The sequence below is a fragment of the Pelophylax lessonae genome (assembly GCF_965119305.1).
Source record: "Pelophylax lessonae genome assembly, chromosome: 3".
In the NCBI taxonomy this organism is placed as follows: Eukaryota; Metazoa; Chordata; class Amphibia; order Anura; family Ranidae; genus Pelophylax; species Pelophylax lessonae.
In genome coordinates this window covers 495,496,208-495,513,929 of record NC_138770.1, presented here as the reverse complement: position 1 = coordinate 495,513,929, position 17,722 = coordinate 495,496,208, and the positions used below count along the sequence as shown (strand labels likewise).

Genomic DNA, 17,722 nt, shown 5'->3' with positions numbered 1-17,722 from the left:
GTTTCTGTGTGAAGTAAAGCATATGTGATGGAAACATTACATTTTTTAAAAATGATCATTCATTCTGAGGTGCATATGTAGCTATAAAATGATTACCTGTGGCACCGTGATTAGGAGTATTTTGCTGTACAAGGATTGTGATATGTGTGTGCAGTGTATACAGTGAGTAGGCACAGATTCTGTTTTATCACCCCCTTTAAGCCCTTTCCACTTTTAGCTGGGTACACACTTAAAAGAGAAGAATGGGGAAAGTTTGTTTTGCAATACAGTTCTGTAAGCAACAACTTATTTTCAGGCAGTGCCCCTCCCGAGACTAGACTCTGGATCCACCCCTGCTGTGGGGAACATAGGTGGCAATGGGAAGCAGGCCCCAACTGGCAGAAGAAATAGGCCCAGGCATTGTAAACTGAGAAGCCCATTTTTTTTGTTTTTTAAACGAAATGACAAATAATAACAACTACTAGTTTCTTGATGTTTTTTTTTAGTTATATTTAGCCTGCTTCACTCCAGTGTCAGTAGTTGTTTATTTTTGTTATTTTATTATTTTAAATTCTTTTTTAACATTTTATTTGTTTACAATTTTATTTTTAATTATATTTTTTGGACCTCCATGGGGTGGCTTTGGTGAAATATCAGGGGTCAAAACAGACCTCTGATGTTTCACCTTTGAGACAGAGAAAGAATATGGAGGACACAGCCCTCAGTCTCTATCTCTGGAGCCTCCACAGCACAAAATGAATGCACAGGAATAACTCTGTACAGGGGCTTCACATTTATTTACAAACTGAGGCATAGTAAACAAAGTTTACTATACCTCAGTTATGGAAAAAACAAAATAAACAGTCAGTGATCGGTACTGCCCCTTCCCTGCTCTCCATCCTGACAGACGAGGAGGGGCAGGGAGAGAGGAAACAGCATGGCTGGGAGAGATCAAAGCGGGCTCGAAAGAGAAGACAGCGGGGCCGGGGGAGAGGAAACAGCGGGCCCTGGAGATCACAGTGGGGCAGCAGGATCTGGATAAGAGGGGGAATGGAACCAATCCCCTCCATTCCCCTCCTGCAGCGTTGAGTGACTGCAGGAGGGAGAGGAGAAGTCGGAATTCAGCAGCTGCAAGGGATCGGTTTCTGTACATGCCACTGTCATGTTAGGACACGCCGTGGCTGCATTCTAGGCGGCAGTGCGCCCTAGGCAGCTGCCTAGTTTGGCTAGTGGTAGCATCGACCCTGGGCACAGGACATTTTGGTGATAGGAGAAGGTAGAATGGACATTGAACTAGGCACTTTATTAATTAATATTTATGTTCAGTTATAGTATTAAGGTATGAAATTTATATTGGTTGGTATATGAAGTTGGAAGAAACTTGCATGCATACTAGTAGCCATTTATTACACTTCATTTATTGTTGGCACATGGTGTAGATAATCCTGCATTAATAGGAGTGCTGCATAGTACATGTATATATGTCTAGGAGACTTAAAGTGTTTGTGTGCAGCAACTAGAATAGATAGGAAAAAAGAAAGGTGCAGGTAAAATATTTTTGTAATTTTTTATGAATGCATCCAAATGATCACCACACAAACTATTTTTTCTTTTTATCACATAACCTTTTGGACCGATGCCTCTCTTTATTTTTCTATTTTCTAGGTTTTTTTTTTTTTTACTGAAAAAAAACTGGCAAAAAAAAAGTTTGTTCCTTGACTGATTACACTGATGAAGCTGAACTGAGGTTCACATTTAGCTAAGTACAAAAAAAACAAAAAAGAAAATGAAAAAATACCTTCCAGAGCAGGACCAGTTTTCAGATTTGGACTCATCTTTGAAAACTTCTGGTAATTCCTGTAATTATACATGTGAAATGATGTAATAATAATGGCAAAATAAATTACACAAAAGTATGTACATTGCATTACTGTTAATGATTAAAGCTGAACTCCAGGCAGGCAGTAAAATAAACAGTTGGAATAGATATATAGTGATTGTTTTATGTGCTGATGGATTTGTAATTCTGTTCAAAACTTGTAATCCAGAAAGAAGAACCTAATCTTTGATTCCTACTGCAACGGCAGGAGCGCCAGCACTATTTTGTTACAGTACAACTAAAGGCAACTATTTTTTGTGTTAGAGTGGATTGGGATTATAGGATGGCTTTTAAGATTTTATCATAAAAAAAGTCTCAATAGCATCTTGAATGCCATGTTTGTTAAATAAATGCTGTGACTTTCTTTGGGACTGCTCCACATTTAGAGCAAACTCAAGTCACATATAGAAAAATTCTAAGTTTTATTTGACATTTAAGACAAAGATTAATATTTTTTTCTTCACTCCATATAATCTAACTGCATTATCTAACTGCATTATAATAAGTATGTAAGTAAGTAAGTACATGAGTTAGATAGTTTGCCTCTGAACGAGATCACTATGGATATAGTGATCTTGTTTATGTTTTCAGAACTTTGTTTTTTATTTTTCATTATTTCTCTGTGATGGTGGGAATACCAATGCATAATTTATTTCAGATTTGAGTTTAGTGTTCGTTGTTTGAAGTAGCACTGCACAGCAAATAGGGATCTGTTTTCTATGTTCTTTGGGCATAATTCAACTTTCTATAATGGTTTTTGCTACTGGATACCTAATTTCTGAGCCAGAGCAGCGAGTGGGAGTTACGAATATTTATGGAAGTATTTAAAGCAGAACTACATTACATCTGAGCATCAAAAACGCTATTTCATTTATTTTTAATATTCAAGGCAAACTCCCCCATCCATCCATGTCTCCATGCTTTATTTTGTTGAGAAATCACTTTAAAAACACCCCCCTAGCATTTCTGGCTGTGGCCATCTTGAGCTAAGGCAGATGATTCATGTAGCATTTAGTTCCTGGAATATATCTGCCCTTAGCTCAGACATGAAAGAAGGAGGATGTGAGAAAACCCATCCTCCTCTCCTGAAGACTCCTGGGATGTATGACATAATTTACCAAGGCATGGAAAGCAGGAAATAACTGAAGAAATGTAAAAAAAAAAGGTTAAAACAAGTAAATACGATATACTTTCCTATCTATTTATTGATGCTAGCAGCATAAGCATTAAAAATAGTCAAAGATGATTGAGAGAGTGACGTTCCACTTCACTTAACTGCTTTATAAAATGAATAACTACCTGGAGTTCAACTTTAAAATTAGTTGCATTACTGCATTGGACATAAAATGTTCCTTACTTGAATATCATCTGGAAAGTCTTTCTTCAGCACCTTAAGAGCTAAATAAGCAGCTTCCTTTTCTGCCTGTTTTTTATTTTTCTTCCTACTAGATTGAGGAAATTTTTTTTTGTTGACTTCTGCAATACAAGCAAACCTGAAAAGCAGATATTATTTGTAAAAATAATGAAGAAAAAATAAAAAATAAAACTATTCCATTGCCCATAACACCCAAATGACTCAATTCTAGTAACCTTAATCTTTGCTTATGTACAGCATACGCCTTTACATTGATTGGGAACATGTAAAAAGGGAAATTTGAGTAAATGTTGTATGTAGTGTCAGAAGCAGCCCAGCTTCCCATATCATGTGTTCACTCCCTGCCAGCAAAGAGAGAGCTAGCCTTGAGAACATGCACATCTACAGGAATGGAAGGGAAGCTTTCTGTTTTCTCTGTACAGTACTGTACAGAGCCCTGTGGTTTAAAGAGGAACTTCAGCTGGGTCTGCAAAAAGCAACATCGGTAGCTACAAGTACTGTAGCTGCTGACTTTTACAAAATAGGTACTTACCAGACCACGGTGTCTGATGCTGAAATATTCAGCGCTGTATTCAATATGCATCTTGGATTCAGGAGCTGGCTAGGACATCCTGATCTGCCACAGCCAGCTCCCGATTGCACATGCATTAAATGTGCAGATTAGAAGAGACCCTCCTGAGATGTGTGATGTACCCCAGGAGGCTGCAGGTAAGGTGCGGTGGCCCCCACAAGTGACATCCTCACCTAAAAGAGGAAAAGCTTAGTGGGAGCAAGTACCTTATGGCCAAAATACTTGCTACCAAAAAAAAAAAAAAAAAAAGATATCTATATATAGTTTCCAAATGCGTGAAAGGGAGGGGGAAAGCCCCAGATGCAATAAACTAAAAGAGAGTGAAGGACCACTTTAATATGGTATGGTAGAGCCCATAAAGATTTCAGTATAGTTCTCTGGAATAACAAAAATCAAGGCTATATTTGTAAAGTCTGCATATTAATAGTCAACCTGACAATGTGCATCACTGTCGTTCTGTGTGCTACTGGAGAATGAGCTAAAGCAAACTATAAATACAAAGCTCTTCTATTCTGATAATGTTTTTGTCAAATGTTGGTGCAATTTTCTGCAGGGCTGTTCAGGACATTCTAACTTTTCAAAAAGATCGGACTCATGCATCAACTGTTAATAACCTCACATTACTGGTATATTGTTGGTAGATTAATTGCGCTCACGTACTTACATAGTTAAAGCAGAATTTTATCGAAAAGGAAAAGTTCCACTTTTCTGCCTTCTCCCTCTCTCCTCCACCACTATTTGAATTTTTTATTTTTTGGGTGGGAGCAGGGTGGGATACATACATCTAGTTTTGATGCCTGTATCAGCCTAGGTGCTCTGAATGGAACTTTGCCCCCCTCTTGTTTGCCCACAACCTTCTGGGGCATATCACATGTTCCAGAAGGCTGCGGGACTATTTACAAAGCGCAGCGCAGCTCCCATGTGCACAATGGGAAGCCGCCTGTGGATACACAAGTCACAGCCAACATTTCTTAGTAAACATGCCGGCGCCAGGGACCCACAGACCAGCAAAGAATCTGTCCGGGTGAGGATGGCGCTGGATTCCTGGACAGGTAAGTGTCTTTTTTTTAAAAGGTCAGCATCTACAGTGTTTCTTGTGTATGTATAAAAGAATATATTTTCCATGTTTTATAGTTGGGAAGGAATACAAAACCTGTCATGTTTTTATTGTTTTTTTCAACTGATTATTTCACCTTCTTCGTTTGTCCTGGTGACCATTGATTCTAGTACACAAAGTGCCTGGAAAATCACAGATTTTACAGCTGACACCAAAAAAGGAATAGAGGGGAGATCTTTCCGTAGGGAAACCACTCCAAGTGATGTCCAAGAGGGTACTTCCTCTCACTAAGCACAGATTTCCAAGACCGAAAATGGAACAGTGGAACATAGTAGGGATGGTTCTTAACTCTTCCCTACTCTATCAAAAGAAAAAATGGCTTTACATACATTTTACTGGGTGTAAAGCCCCTAAGTAACAGTATACCAAGCTTTTACAGAAATGTTACTTACTCTGGTATATGCGAAGGTCCAGTGCAATCAACCTTCACAAAGTTGAAAGTCCATCCTTTTTTCTGACAGAATTGATTCAGTAGAGCAATAAAATCATCTTGAAACTAATAGGAACAAAAAGGAAAATAAAAATAAAAAGCCAGTTTAAGGTGGTGCTTCAAATACAGGGGTTGATTTACTAAAACTGGATAGTGCAAAATCTGGTGCAGTTCTACATACACACCAATCAGATTCCAGGTTTTTTTGTCAAAGCCAAATTAAACAAGCTAAAGTTAGAAGCTGATTGGCTACCATGCACAGCTGCATCAGGTCAGTATAGTGAGCAATCTTTAGAGGGCCTCCTATGTTTTTGGCACACTAGCAGATAGATCTTTCCACATTAATTTCCATCTTTTTTCCTGTCCACCAGGAAACAGGGGTGTAATTACTTTCTCTATAATATAAGCTCAATAACAACTCGGTGACATACCATTGCCCCTGAGAGATATAGTACATGTTACGTGGTTAAATTCTCCAGAATTAACCAATAACTAAAATATTCCTCTCTTTAGTGGATTGATCAATACAATAAACAAACCAATACAAAACATATCAATAGATAGCTAAAATGATTAATTCACTATAAATTGAAAAAGCATTAAAATGATTTTAAAGCTTTATTTTTTTGTAATTAAAATATTAAACATGTTATACCTACCTGCCTTGTGCAATGGTTTTGCAGAGTGACTCCAAATCTCTTGTTCTGGAGTCCCTCACTAGTGCTCTCAGCTCCTCCTCCCTTCCGAGTGCCTCCATAACAAGCTGCTTGCTATGGGGGCACTCCTGCGGGCTCGATCTATTAACACACACAGCACAGCTAGGCACCACCCTCCCTCTCTCCCCACATTTGATTGGCAGCAGCAGGAGCCAATGGCTCCGACTGCTGTCTGAGCCTGTGAGGAGAGAGAGAAAGCACCACTGCTGCTCTCAGGCACAGGGCTAGCTAGATCAACATCGGGGTCAGGTAAGTATTTAATGGGGGAGGGGGGGTGAACATGGTAATGTTTTTTACCTTAATGCAGAGTATTGTTTTTTACCTTATTGCTTTAAGGTAAAAAAAAAAAAAACTATTTTAAACGAAAATCTTTTGTTTTTTCCCGTACGAGAAAAATGTTAGAGTTTGTCCCTTCGAGAATTTTCGTACGAAAATTCTGAATCGTCTGTAGAAAGTTCTGTACGAAAAGTCTTTGGACAAAAATGTTTGTCTGATTTTTCTTATAGTGTGTACGAGCCTTTAACCCCTTTACGACCGCCCGCCGCAGATTTACTGTGGCAGGCAGCCGCTCCTGGTCAAACCGACGTAGCTCTACGTCGGTCGCACGCAGGCAGTTACGGCACGCTCCTGCCCCCAATCGTCAGCGGGGAAGCTGGCGCGTGTGTCAGGCAGCTCCGATCACCACCTGACACTCTCGATCTCTCCCCGCTGAGAGAGAAGGACGGTTGGCTGATGTAAACACAGCGGTCCTTCCTTCTTCCAGCAATGATCACAGAGACTACGTGACCTGCTATATAGGATCGCATGTCTCTTTGATCATTTCACAAGCCCAACCACCCCGCCCCCCCCCCCCCCCACAGTTAGAATCACTTCCCAAGGCTTACATTTAACCCCTTGATCACCAACAGTATTCACCCCTTCCCTGCCAATGGCATTATTACAGTAACAGTGCATATTTTTAGCACTGATTACTGTAGTAATGTCACGAGTACCCCCAAAAGTATCAAAAATGTCAGTTAGGGGTCCGATCTGTCCGCTGCAATGTCGCAGTCCCGCAAAAATTGCAGGATTGCTGCCATTACTAGTAAAAAAAAAAAAAAAAAACACAATAACCATGACATAAATCTTTCCCGTAGTTAGTAGACGCAATTACTTTTGTGCAAACCAATCAAAATCCGCTTATTGCGATTTTTTTTTACCAAAAATACGTAGCAGAAAACAAATTGGCCTAAAATGTTAAAAAATTTTGATTTTTTAATTTTTTTTGGGAATGTTATATAGCAGAATGTGAAAAAACTGAATTTTTGTAAAATCTTACCATAAAATTCCTTTCTCTGAGTCCTCTGACAGTTGCCGCCCACTCATACAGTCTTCACCAATGGGTATTGACCTCTTATCCAAAGGAGCAAGCTAGGCATAAGACTTGTTAAAAACAAAGTCATTTACATAGACACAACTATGGGGGCTGTCCCACTGGTCCAATACCCCCCCTGCTATTAGCCATCCCAACTCAGTTTGGTAGCAAGCAGTTTAAGTCCAAAAAACCCCAAATAGAGGGGCGGGGGCGGCGGCTGTCAGAGGACTCAGAGAAAGGAATTTTATGGTAAGATTTAACAAAAATTCAGTTTTATCTTACGTCCTCTGACAGTGGCCGCCCACTCATACAGTCTTCACCAATGGGATGTCCCAAAGCAGTGTAGACATGAAGGGTGGGAAAACGCAACCGTCAGAAAGGCAACGCAGCACCCACATCAGAGAAAGGAACCTTACATGATCAGAAAGGTATCCTCCGGTAACATAAAAGCTCAACTGGAGCAACAACCCAGGAAAGCAAATAAACAAGGGGTAAACACCCCCGACAGTCAGGGCCCTACAAAACTAGGGCCCCCTTAAGGCACTGCCGCACACAGAACTTTGCGGCCAAAAGAGGCATCTGTTGATGCCAGAACATCAAGTTTATAGAACTTTGAAAAGGTGTGCACAGACGATCAAGTCGCAGCCTTGCACACCTGGGCCACCGAAGCCTGATGTCGGAGGTCCCAGGACGCACTCACCGGTCTGGTAGAGTGCACCTTGACAGGGTAGGGCGGAACCCGTTCCTTAATTGAATAGGCCTGTTCAATTGTCTGTCTGATCCATTTGGAAATGGTCGCCGCAGACGCAGCCATACCCTTCCGAGGTCCCTCAGGAAGGACAAAAAGAGAATCCGACTTCCGAAAGGATTCAGTGGATGATAGGTAAACCCTGATCGCCCTGACAACATCCAAGGAATGCAAAGCAAACTCCTTAGGATGTTTTGGATTCGCACAGAGCAAAGGCAGAACAATGTCCTCATTAAGGTGAAAGTCAGAATCCACCTTTGGAAGGAAAGACTGGTTTGGTCGTAAGACCACCTTATCCTTATGAACCACCAGGTAAGGGGAGCGGCAGGACAAAGCCGCAAACACCGACACTCTGCGGGCAGAAGTGATCGCCACTAAAAAGGCAACCTTCTCAGACAGCAGAGGCAAAGAAATTTCCCTGATGTTTTCAAAAGGAGAATGCTGTAGAACGGACAGCAAGACAGACCCCACAAGTGTTACCTACACGCCTGCCGATCTCCTCTGTGCAGAAAGAGGAAGTGATGTCACCGCAATAGGCTGAACTAGGATTTTAGACTAAGGAAAAATGGTTGCCCATAGAAAGTGATAGGAGGCTTCGGTAAAATGGCCGCCGACATGTGCTCAGAAAAAAACACATTACCACACACAAGATGGAGCTGTAAGGCGCCAAAACACACTACATACACTGCTGTATAAGCGCCCACAGTGAAGCCAGCATGCTGCCCACACCTAAAATGGTGGACCGGTGGTTTTTAACCCCGCAGCGGTCGCCGCACGTGTCTGCACCTCCAAAAGCCCCATACAGTGACATAGGAGAGGGACCCCCACAAACCCACATAGCGTACCCGCTGTGAGAAAAGCCCCCGCAGGGACCGGGATCAGGAAGCCCAAAAACGCACAGACATGAGGGGATAATACAGACACACAGGACTGCCAGCCCCAGACAGAGGCCCCACACAGAGTGACCGTACCCAATGGCGTGGGGTGCCTCTCATCGACGGGAAACCTCCCACCCCCAGATGGCGGGGGTGCCGTCAGCCAAAAACGCAGGACGCAAGCAGTGCACGGAGAACAGTGGATGAGGCGTCCAGGCGAGGTAGCCACCTCGCAGGCTGCATCCCTGAGGACAGGGATGGGCGAACACATAGCCTGCTAAACGCTCGATGGCGGGCTGGGATTCCATAAGACCCTCTGTCCTGGAACACCAGGACGACCAGTGCGACTCCCAGCTCCGCTACGCCGTCATCATCTTGAAGAAGTGACTAACTAAAGGCTGATAAAATAAACAGCTAGTAGAGCAAAGAAAAAACGAATTTTTCTGAAATAAAATCATAAAACAGAAGAAAAGGCTGAGACTGTAGCCCCAGCACAGGGAGAGCCTATCTCACTTCTAACTAGGCAGAAGACAAACTGAGTTGGGATGGCTAATAGCAGGGGTGTATTGGACCAGTGGGACAGCCCCCATAGGTGTATCTATGTAAATTACTTTGTTTTTAACAAGTCTTATGCCTAGCTTGCTCCTATGGATAAGAGGTCAATACCCATTGGTGAAGAGTGTATGAGTGGGCGGCGACTGTCAGAGGAAGTAAGAGAAATATGTTTTTTTTTTTCAACATTGTCGCTCTTTTTTTGTTTATAGCGCAAAATATAAAATTTGCACAGGTGATCAAATACCACCAAAAGGAAGCTCTATTTGTGGGGAAAAAAAAGACGTCAATTGTATTTGGGTACAACGTCGCACGACTGCGCAATTGTCCATTAAAGTAACACAGTGCGGAATCGCAAAATAGGGCCTGGTCATTAAGCAGGAAAATATTCCGGTCCAGAAGTGGTTAAAGAGGAACAGAGGTGAAAGAGAAAAAATAAACTGGTGGAGCCATTACAAGTTGTCCAAGTTTGAGTGAGAGGAAGACAACCAGGCAGGAGGGTGGAATTTTGCTGTGGATATTTTTTAACAAATTGCGAATTAGCTGGATGCCCAAGAGAAAAGATTAATATCTACCGTTGCTTGGCTAATTTAAATAAAAACATTTTGAACTTCCTTTTCATTAATTAATCTTTTCTGGTAAGAATGTGTGTTGTGGCAGGGCACATGGATCCGTGATCGACGGAAGATACGTGTCACCGTGGTTCCTGGCCTCGGTGAGATAAGAGCCGGTAATTCTGTGTCAGCAGCAGCTAGTGCTGCTTGACACTTTTCTCTTTTTAGTGTGGCTGCAAAGCCGAATTCGGGCCGGCTCTTATTGGGAGCAGTTAAGGTATGGGTGGGTGGCTGCTCCCCACGCTCCAGGCCGGGTCTTACCTGAGGTTTATAAGGCAGACAGCCTAACAGGTGGGAGAGAATGATCTCCACACACCAGAAGGCTGGAGAAGTCGGTGCTGAAGCCGGAAAGGCTACAAACAGGTGAACGGATATATTACTGTGTGTGAGCAGCACCAAAGAGACACAGGTGAATGGACTTGTTGTGGTGTTTAAACCTGCCTCAAAGACTGTCGTTTTCCTTTTTTGTTGGGTGTGAATTAACACCAAAAAGGACTGTTACTTTTGTGTTCCTGAAATGTGAATAAAACACTCCTGATTTACTCTAAGAACCGTCTGTGCTGCACCCGCAAATCCTGCTTACAAGAGCAACTCCCCCACATTTGGTGGAGGATGCGGGCAAGCACAGTGAGGCTGGCGTAAGACGCCAAAATATTTTTGTTCTGCTGAACGTGACTGTACATGTTTTATATTAAGCCTGCTAAGCTGCAGCCACCGGAAAAGATGGAAGAGATGATAAGGCAGCTTACCCAGGCCAATTTAGGACAACAGCAGGCCATGGAGCTACAGCGGGATACTAACCTGCAACAGCAAAAAAGACATGAGGAGGCTATGTGTGCACAGCAGGAGACTAACCAACGGCTGCTGCAACATTGGCTTTGGAAAAGTCTGGGGTGTCTCAGGGAGTGCATGATGTCCGGAAAGCGGTCCGTGCAGCGATACCTAAGATGGCTCCCACAGATGACGTCGAGACGTACCTCGCCATATTTGAAAAAGTGGCGGTCCGGGAGAAGCTACCCCGTGACCAGTGGGCTGAGGTGGTCGCTCCGTTCCTGGCATCCGGACCCCAGCAGGTGTTTTTCGATTTGGCAGATGACCAAGCTGCCGACTACCCGACCATAAAGGGTGAGATCCTGGCGAGACTGGGCGTAAATGTCTTAGTCCGTGCTCAGCGAGTGCACCAGTGGGGCTGCAAAGCGGCCGAACCGGCCAGGCCACAATATTATGATTTACTGCACAGATTGCAAAAATGGCTGCAGCCTGATCTGTTAAATCCCACTGCTATGCTGGACCGCTTGTTGGCTGACATGTTTTGGAGGGCCTTGCCTTATCCCATCCAGCACTGGATCGGCCAGGCTTCTCCTGACAATGCTCTGGATATGGTTGACCTGGTGGTGCGCTATGAGGCCACCAAGAACTTGCAGGGATGTACAGGGGGGAGGGGGCCAGTCAAACCCCTGAAATCTCCGCCACAGACCCAACGCTTGGTGGCAATGAGGCACACTCGAGACATACTCCCTGCACGCCCGGCCCCAATAGTCTGCTGGCGGTGTCAGGAGCCAGGTCACGTGAGGGCCGAGTGTCCACAACAGGACGAGCCTACGGAGACTAACTATGGACACCGCCACTCGTTTTATGCACGAAAGCTATGCGCCACAGGCACCGGTGAGGTGATAGACAGTAACCATCTGTGTCAGGTGGAAGTGGGAGACACTTTGGCGGTGGCTCTGCTAGACTCAGGAAGTCTGGTGTCCCCGGTAAGAACGGCGTTAATACGGCCTGCTGAGTATACCGGCTGCAGAGTCGGGGTCGTATGTATTCATGGAGACTTAAAGGACTATCCCACAGCGCTGGTAACTTTGTCCACAGCGGCCGGCAAGTGGACCCATGAGGTGGCTGTCGCTACCAAGTTGCCACATGAACTAATACTCGGAAGGGACTTTCCAGGTTTTCCGGCGCTGTGGCCTACGGTAAAAGGGTCTGACAAGCCTGAGACAGGGACAACCCTAGCAGAATGGCCTGTTTCCAGTGCGAGGCCAGAGCCCTGGGAGCCTGAGTCCGAAGGGCCCTCGATAGGGGTGACCACAGCTTCTGTGATAGAGGGGGACACCACCCCACTAAATGTAATGGTGGGAGGCGTGGAGGACTTGCCATCCGGCCCTGAGTTGGCAGACCTCAATGTCTCCGGGGAAAATTTCGGGACCGCACAACACCGGGATACGTCCCTAAGCCGGGCCTGGGAGAATGTTGTGATAATTAATGGTAAACCAAAAAAACCTGGGGCTGAATTGATGTTTCCACGTTTTATTGTTCAACAGGAAATGTTATATTGAGTGACTCAAATCCGGGGTGAACTGGTTGAACAGTTGGTGGTGCCCACAGCGTACCGCAAGCTTGTTATGGAGCTTGCCCACCAATATGTTCTTGGGGGACACTTGGGGTGGCAGAAAACACAGGACCGCATACTACAGAGGTTTTATTGGCCCAGTGTGTTCAGAGAAGTGGAAGAGTATTGTAAGTCATGTCCGGTCTGTCAGATAACTAGCCCCCAGCCCCATTTCCGTAGTCCCCTGATACCTCTCCCAATAATTGAGGTCCCATTCGAACGAATCGCTATGGATCTAATCGGCCCTGTTCCAAAATCTGCCAGGGGTCACCAACATATTCTAGTCGTCCTTGACTACGCCACTCGCTACCCGGAGGCGATACCCCTGCGACATACGTCCGCCAAGCTTATAGCTAAGGAGTTAATGGAAATGTTTTCCCGGGTGGGACTGCCTAAAGAGCTCCTGACTGTCCAAGGGACACCGTTTATGTCCAAGGTTATGAGAGAACTCTGTAAGCTGCTCCACATAAAACAATTACGTACATCCGTCTACTATCCCCAGACAGATGGCCTGGTCGAGAGATTTAACCAAACATTAAAAAACATGTTAAAAAGAGTAGTTTCCAGGGATGGTAAGAACTGGGACCTGCTTCTACCCTATCTGATGTTTGCAGTGCGAGAAGTACCTCAGGCTTCCACGGGGTTCTCGCCCTTCGAACTGTTATATGGTAGACATCCTCACGGGTTGTTGGATATAGCCAAAGAGGCCTGGGAACAACAACCCACCCCCTACAAAAGTGTTGTTGACTATGTCACCCAGATGCAGGAACGGATGGAAAATGTGATGCCATTGGTCCGGGAACACATGGAGGCAGCCCAACGAGCCCAGAGTAGGATCTATAATCGACAGGCTCGGGTCCAGAACTTTAACCCGGGTGATCGGGTAGTGGTACTAGTGCCAACAGTAGATAGCAAGTTCCTAACTAGGTGGCAAGGTCCCTATGAGGTGCTCGAAAAGATAGGTGAAGTAAATTACAAAAGTACACTAGCCAGGGCGGCGGAAGCCGGAGCAGGTGTACCACGTGAATTTACTAAAGCCGTGGAAAGATAGGGACTTGTCCGAGAACGACAGCCCCCAGTCACGGTTTCTAGGTGAAAAGGGTCCAGCCCCTCCTCTTGAAGCCTGTGAAGCAGTAACCACGGTAAAAGCTGCTGATAGCCTGTCCTCCAAACAGGTACAGGAAGTCAGGGAGTTCATTAGTCGGAACACAGATGTGTTCTCAGACCTCCCTGGACGCACGTCTCTAATCCGACATGATATTGTCACTGAGCCCCGGGTCAAGGTCCGGGTAAAGCCATATCGGGTACCCGAGGCTCGGCGACATGCTATTGAGGAAGAAGTACAACTCTTGTTAAAACTGGATGTTATTGAAGAGTCTAAAAGTGAATGGGCCAGTCCTATAGTCTTAGTACCCAAACCAGAAAGGGACGTTGCGGTTCTGCAATGATTTTCGTAAGCTAAACGAGGTCTCCAAGTTTTGACGCCTATCCTATGCCCCGAGTAGACGAGCTGATTGAGAAATTAGGCCAAGCCCGGTATTTTTCAGTGTTAGACCTCACAAAAGGGTACTGGCAAGTACCCTTAACGAGATCTGCCAAGGAAAAAGCGGCTTTTGTTACTCCTCAGGGCCTATATCACTATAAGGTGTTACCCTTTGGCCTGCATGGTGCCCCTGCCACCTTCCAAAGACTAATGGACATAGTGCTGCGACCTCACCGTCAGTACGCCTCGGCTTACCTGGACAATATCGTCATCCACAGCAGGGATTGGGAAAGTCCTCTGCCCAAAGTGCAAGCGGTAGTGGATGCCCTTAGGAAGGCCGGGCTGACCGCTAATCCGAAAAAGTGTTCAATAGGATTAGAAGAGACTAAATACCTGGGGTATGTTATTGGGCGAGGAGTCATCAAACCCCAAGTAAACAAAATAGAAGCCATACGTAGTTGGCCCCGACACTAAGCAGGTAATGTCATTCCTGGGAATGGTGGGATATTATATGAGGTTCATTCCCCATTTTTCCACCTTAGCTGCTCCACTAACAGGGCTACTAAAGGGATGAAAGTCCGTCGTGGTTCACTGGGATGATAAGGCGGAAGAGGCCTTTTCCGCTTTGAAGTCGGCACTATGTGGGTCCCCGGTCTTGGTCACACCAGACTTCAAGAAGGGATTTATAGTACAGAACGATGCCTCGGCAGTAGGTCTAGGGGCTGTACTATCACAAGAGGTCAATGGGGAGGAGCATCCTGTCGTGTACCTCAGCCGGAAGCTCACCCCAGCAGAGACCCGATACAGTATAGTGGAGAGAGAGTGCCTGGCTATGAAATGGGCACTCGAGTCTCTCTGCTATTATCTGTTGGGGAGGAAATTTCGTCTGGTGACCGACCATTCCCCTCTCCAATGGATGAGCCAGGCCAAGGAGAAAAATGCTCGGGTCACCAGATGGTTCCTGTCCCTTCAGAACTTCAAGTTCTCAGTGGAACACAGGGCAGGCCGCCTACAGGGAAATGCGGATGCCCTGTCTCGCACACACTGTATGACATGTGTTCACCCCCTGAGGGTTGAACAAAGGGGGGAGTTATGTGGCAGGGCACATGGATCCGTGATCGACGGAAGATACATGTCACCGTGGTTCCTGGCCTCGGTGAGATAAGAGCCGGTAATTCTGTGTCAGCAGCAGCTAGTGCCGCTTGACACTTTTCTATTTTTAGTGTGGCTGCAAAGCCGAATCCGGGCCGGCACTTATTGGGAGCAGTTAAGGTATGGGTGGGTGGCTGCTCCCCAAGCTCCAGGCAGGGTCTTACCTGAGGTTTATAAGGCAGACAGCCTAACAGGTGGGAGAGAATGATCTCCACACACCAGAAGGCTGGAGAAGTCGGTGCTGAAGCCGGAAAGGCTACAAACAGGTGAACGGATCTATTACTGTGTGTGAGCAGCACCAAAGAGACACAGGTGAATGGACTTGTTGTGGTGTTTAAACCAGTGGCGGCCGGTGCATAGGGGGCGCCAGGGCGCCGCCCCCCCCCTAAAAAAAGAAAAAAAAATTACAAAACGAGCAATAAAGTTTGAAAAAAAAAAATTGCATTCGCCCGCCGCCGCCGGCCGATGTGGAGGGGGGGGGTGGGGTTACCACCCAGAAGAGGCGCCGATTGGCTGCCTTCTGGGGGGCGTGGGGGCGTAACCTGGGCGCAAGGCACATTGCTTGGAAACCCCCACTTCGTGGATTCCTGGCTGTGATTGGTCCAGCCTCCAGCCTGGACCAATCACAGCATCCAGGACATCCGACGCTGACCCCGCTGAGCGCCGCTGACGTCACTCGCGTGCGTCATTCTCAGCAGTGGACCGGACCCGGACGGACGATGGAGTCGGGTGGACACCGGACGGGAGTGACGGCGGCACCGGAGAGGAGACCACCAGCATCTGATCCAGACGACCGGACCGGTCACCTCACCAGGCCGCAGCTCGAGGAGCGGAGGTCATCTGCTGGAAGAAGAGAAGACATCACCACCGGTAAGTGAGTCCTCGTGGTCCTCCTGTCCTGTCAGTCCTCCATGACCATCCATCCATCCAGCCTTTCCACCGCCATCCCCCTCTGCTCTGCCTCATCCCATGACCATCCATCCAGCCTTTCCACCGCCATCCCCCTCTGCGCTGCCTCATCCCATGACCATCCATCCAGCCTTTCCACCGCCATCCCCCTCTGCTCTGCCTCATCCCATGACCATCCATCCATCCAGCCTTTCCACCGCCATCCCCCTCTGCTCTGCCTCATCCCATGACCATCCATCCAGCCTTTCCACCGCCATCCCCCTCTGCGCTGCCTCATCCCATGACCATCCATCCAGCCTTTCCACCGCCATCCCCCTCTGCTCTGCCTCATCCCATGACCATCCATCCATCCAGCCTTTCCACCGCCATCCCCCTCTGCTCTGCCTCATCCCATGACCATCCATCCAGCCTTTCCACCGCCATCCCCCTCTGCTCTGCCTCATCCCATGACCATCCATCCATCCAGCCTTTCCACCGCCATCTCCCTCTGCTCTGCCTCATCCCATGACCATCCAGCCTTTCCACCGCCATCCCCCTCTGCTCTGCCTCATCCCATGACCATCCATCCATCCAGCCTTTCCACCGCCATCGCCCTCTGCTCTGCCTCATCCCATGACCATCCATCCATCCAGCCTATCCACCGCCATCCCTCTGCTCTGCCTCATCCCATGATCATCCAACCATCCAGCCTTTCCACTGCCATCCCCCTCTGCTCTGCCTCATCCCATGACCATCCCTCCCACTGCCATCCCTCTCTGCCTCATGTCCTTATCCCTCCCACCTCCATCCCTTTGCCTGATCCCATCTCTCCCACCTCCATCCCTCTGCCTGATCCCATCTCTCCCACCGCCATCCCTCTGCCTGATCCCATCTCTCTCACCTCCATCCCTCTGCCTGATCTCATCCCTCCCACCGCCTGATCCCATCCCGCCCACCTCCATCCCACCGCCTGATCCAATCTCTTCCACCTCCATCCCTCTGCCTGATCCCATCTCTCCCACCTCCATCCCTCTGCCTGATCCCATCTCTCCCACCACCATCCCTCTGCCTGATCCCATCTCTCCCACCACCATCCCTCTGCCTGATCCCATCTCTCCCACCACCATCCCTCTGCCTGATCCCACCTCTCCCACTGCCATACCTCTGCAGGGGGCCTGTACACTTGTCACTGCATTGAAAGGGGGCCTGTACGCTGGTCACTACATTGAAAGTGGGCATGTACGCTGGTCACTACATTGAAAGGGGGCCTGTATACTGGTCACTACATTGAAAGGGGGCATGTACGCTGGTCACTACATTGAAAGGGGGCCTGTATACTGGTCACTACATTGAAAGGGGGCATGTACGCTGGTCACTACATTGAAAGGGGGCATGTACGCTGGTCACTACATTGAAAGGGGGCATGCACGCTGGTCACTACATTGAAAGGGGGCCTGTACTGTGTGGTCTGTGCTAGGGGGTCTGTACTGTGGGGTTTGTGCTAGGGGGGTCTGTACTGTGGGGTTTGTGCTAGGGGGTCTGTACTGTGGGGTTTGTGCTAGGGGGTCTGTACTGTGGGGTTTGTGCTAGGGAGTCTGTACTC

At 46.8% G+C, this 17,722-nt stretch overlaps 1 protein-coding gene across 1 annotated transcript in view; it reads right to left on the bottom strand.

Annotated features, from left to right (window-relative positions):
* Positions 1-17,722, bottom strand: part of LOC309551208 (interferon-induced, double-stranded RNA-activated protein kinase-like) — a 311,038-nt gene that overhangs the window by 258,320 nt on the left and 34,996 nt on the right. Inside the window, exons 3-5 of the mRNA XM_082251706.1 lie at positions 5,314-5,417; positions 3,216-3,351; positions 1,778-1,836 (exon numbers count right to left, since the gene is read on the bottom strand). Coding sequence (XP_082107832.1) covers positions 1,778-1,836; positions 3,216-3,351; positions 5,314-5,417 — 299 coding nt within the window. The remainder of the gene's footprint in view (positions 1-1,777; positions 1,837-3,215; positions 3,352-5,313; positions 5,418-17,722) is intronic.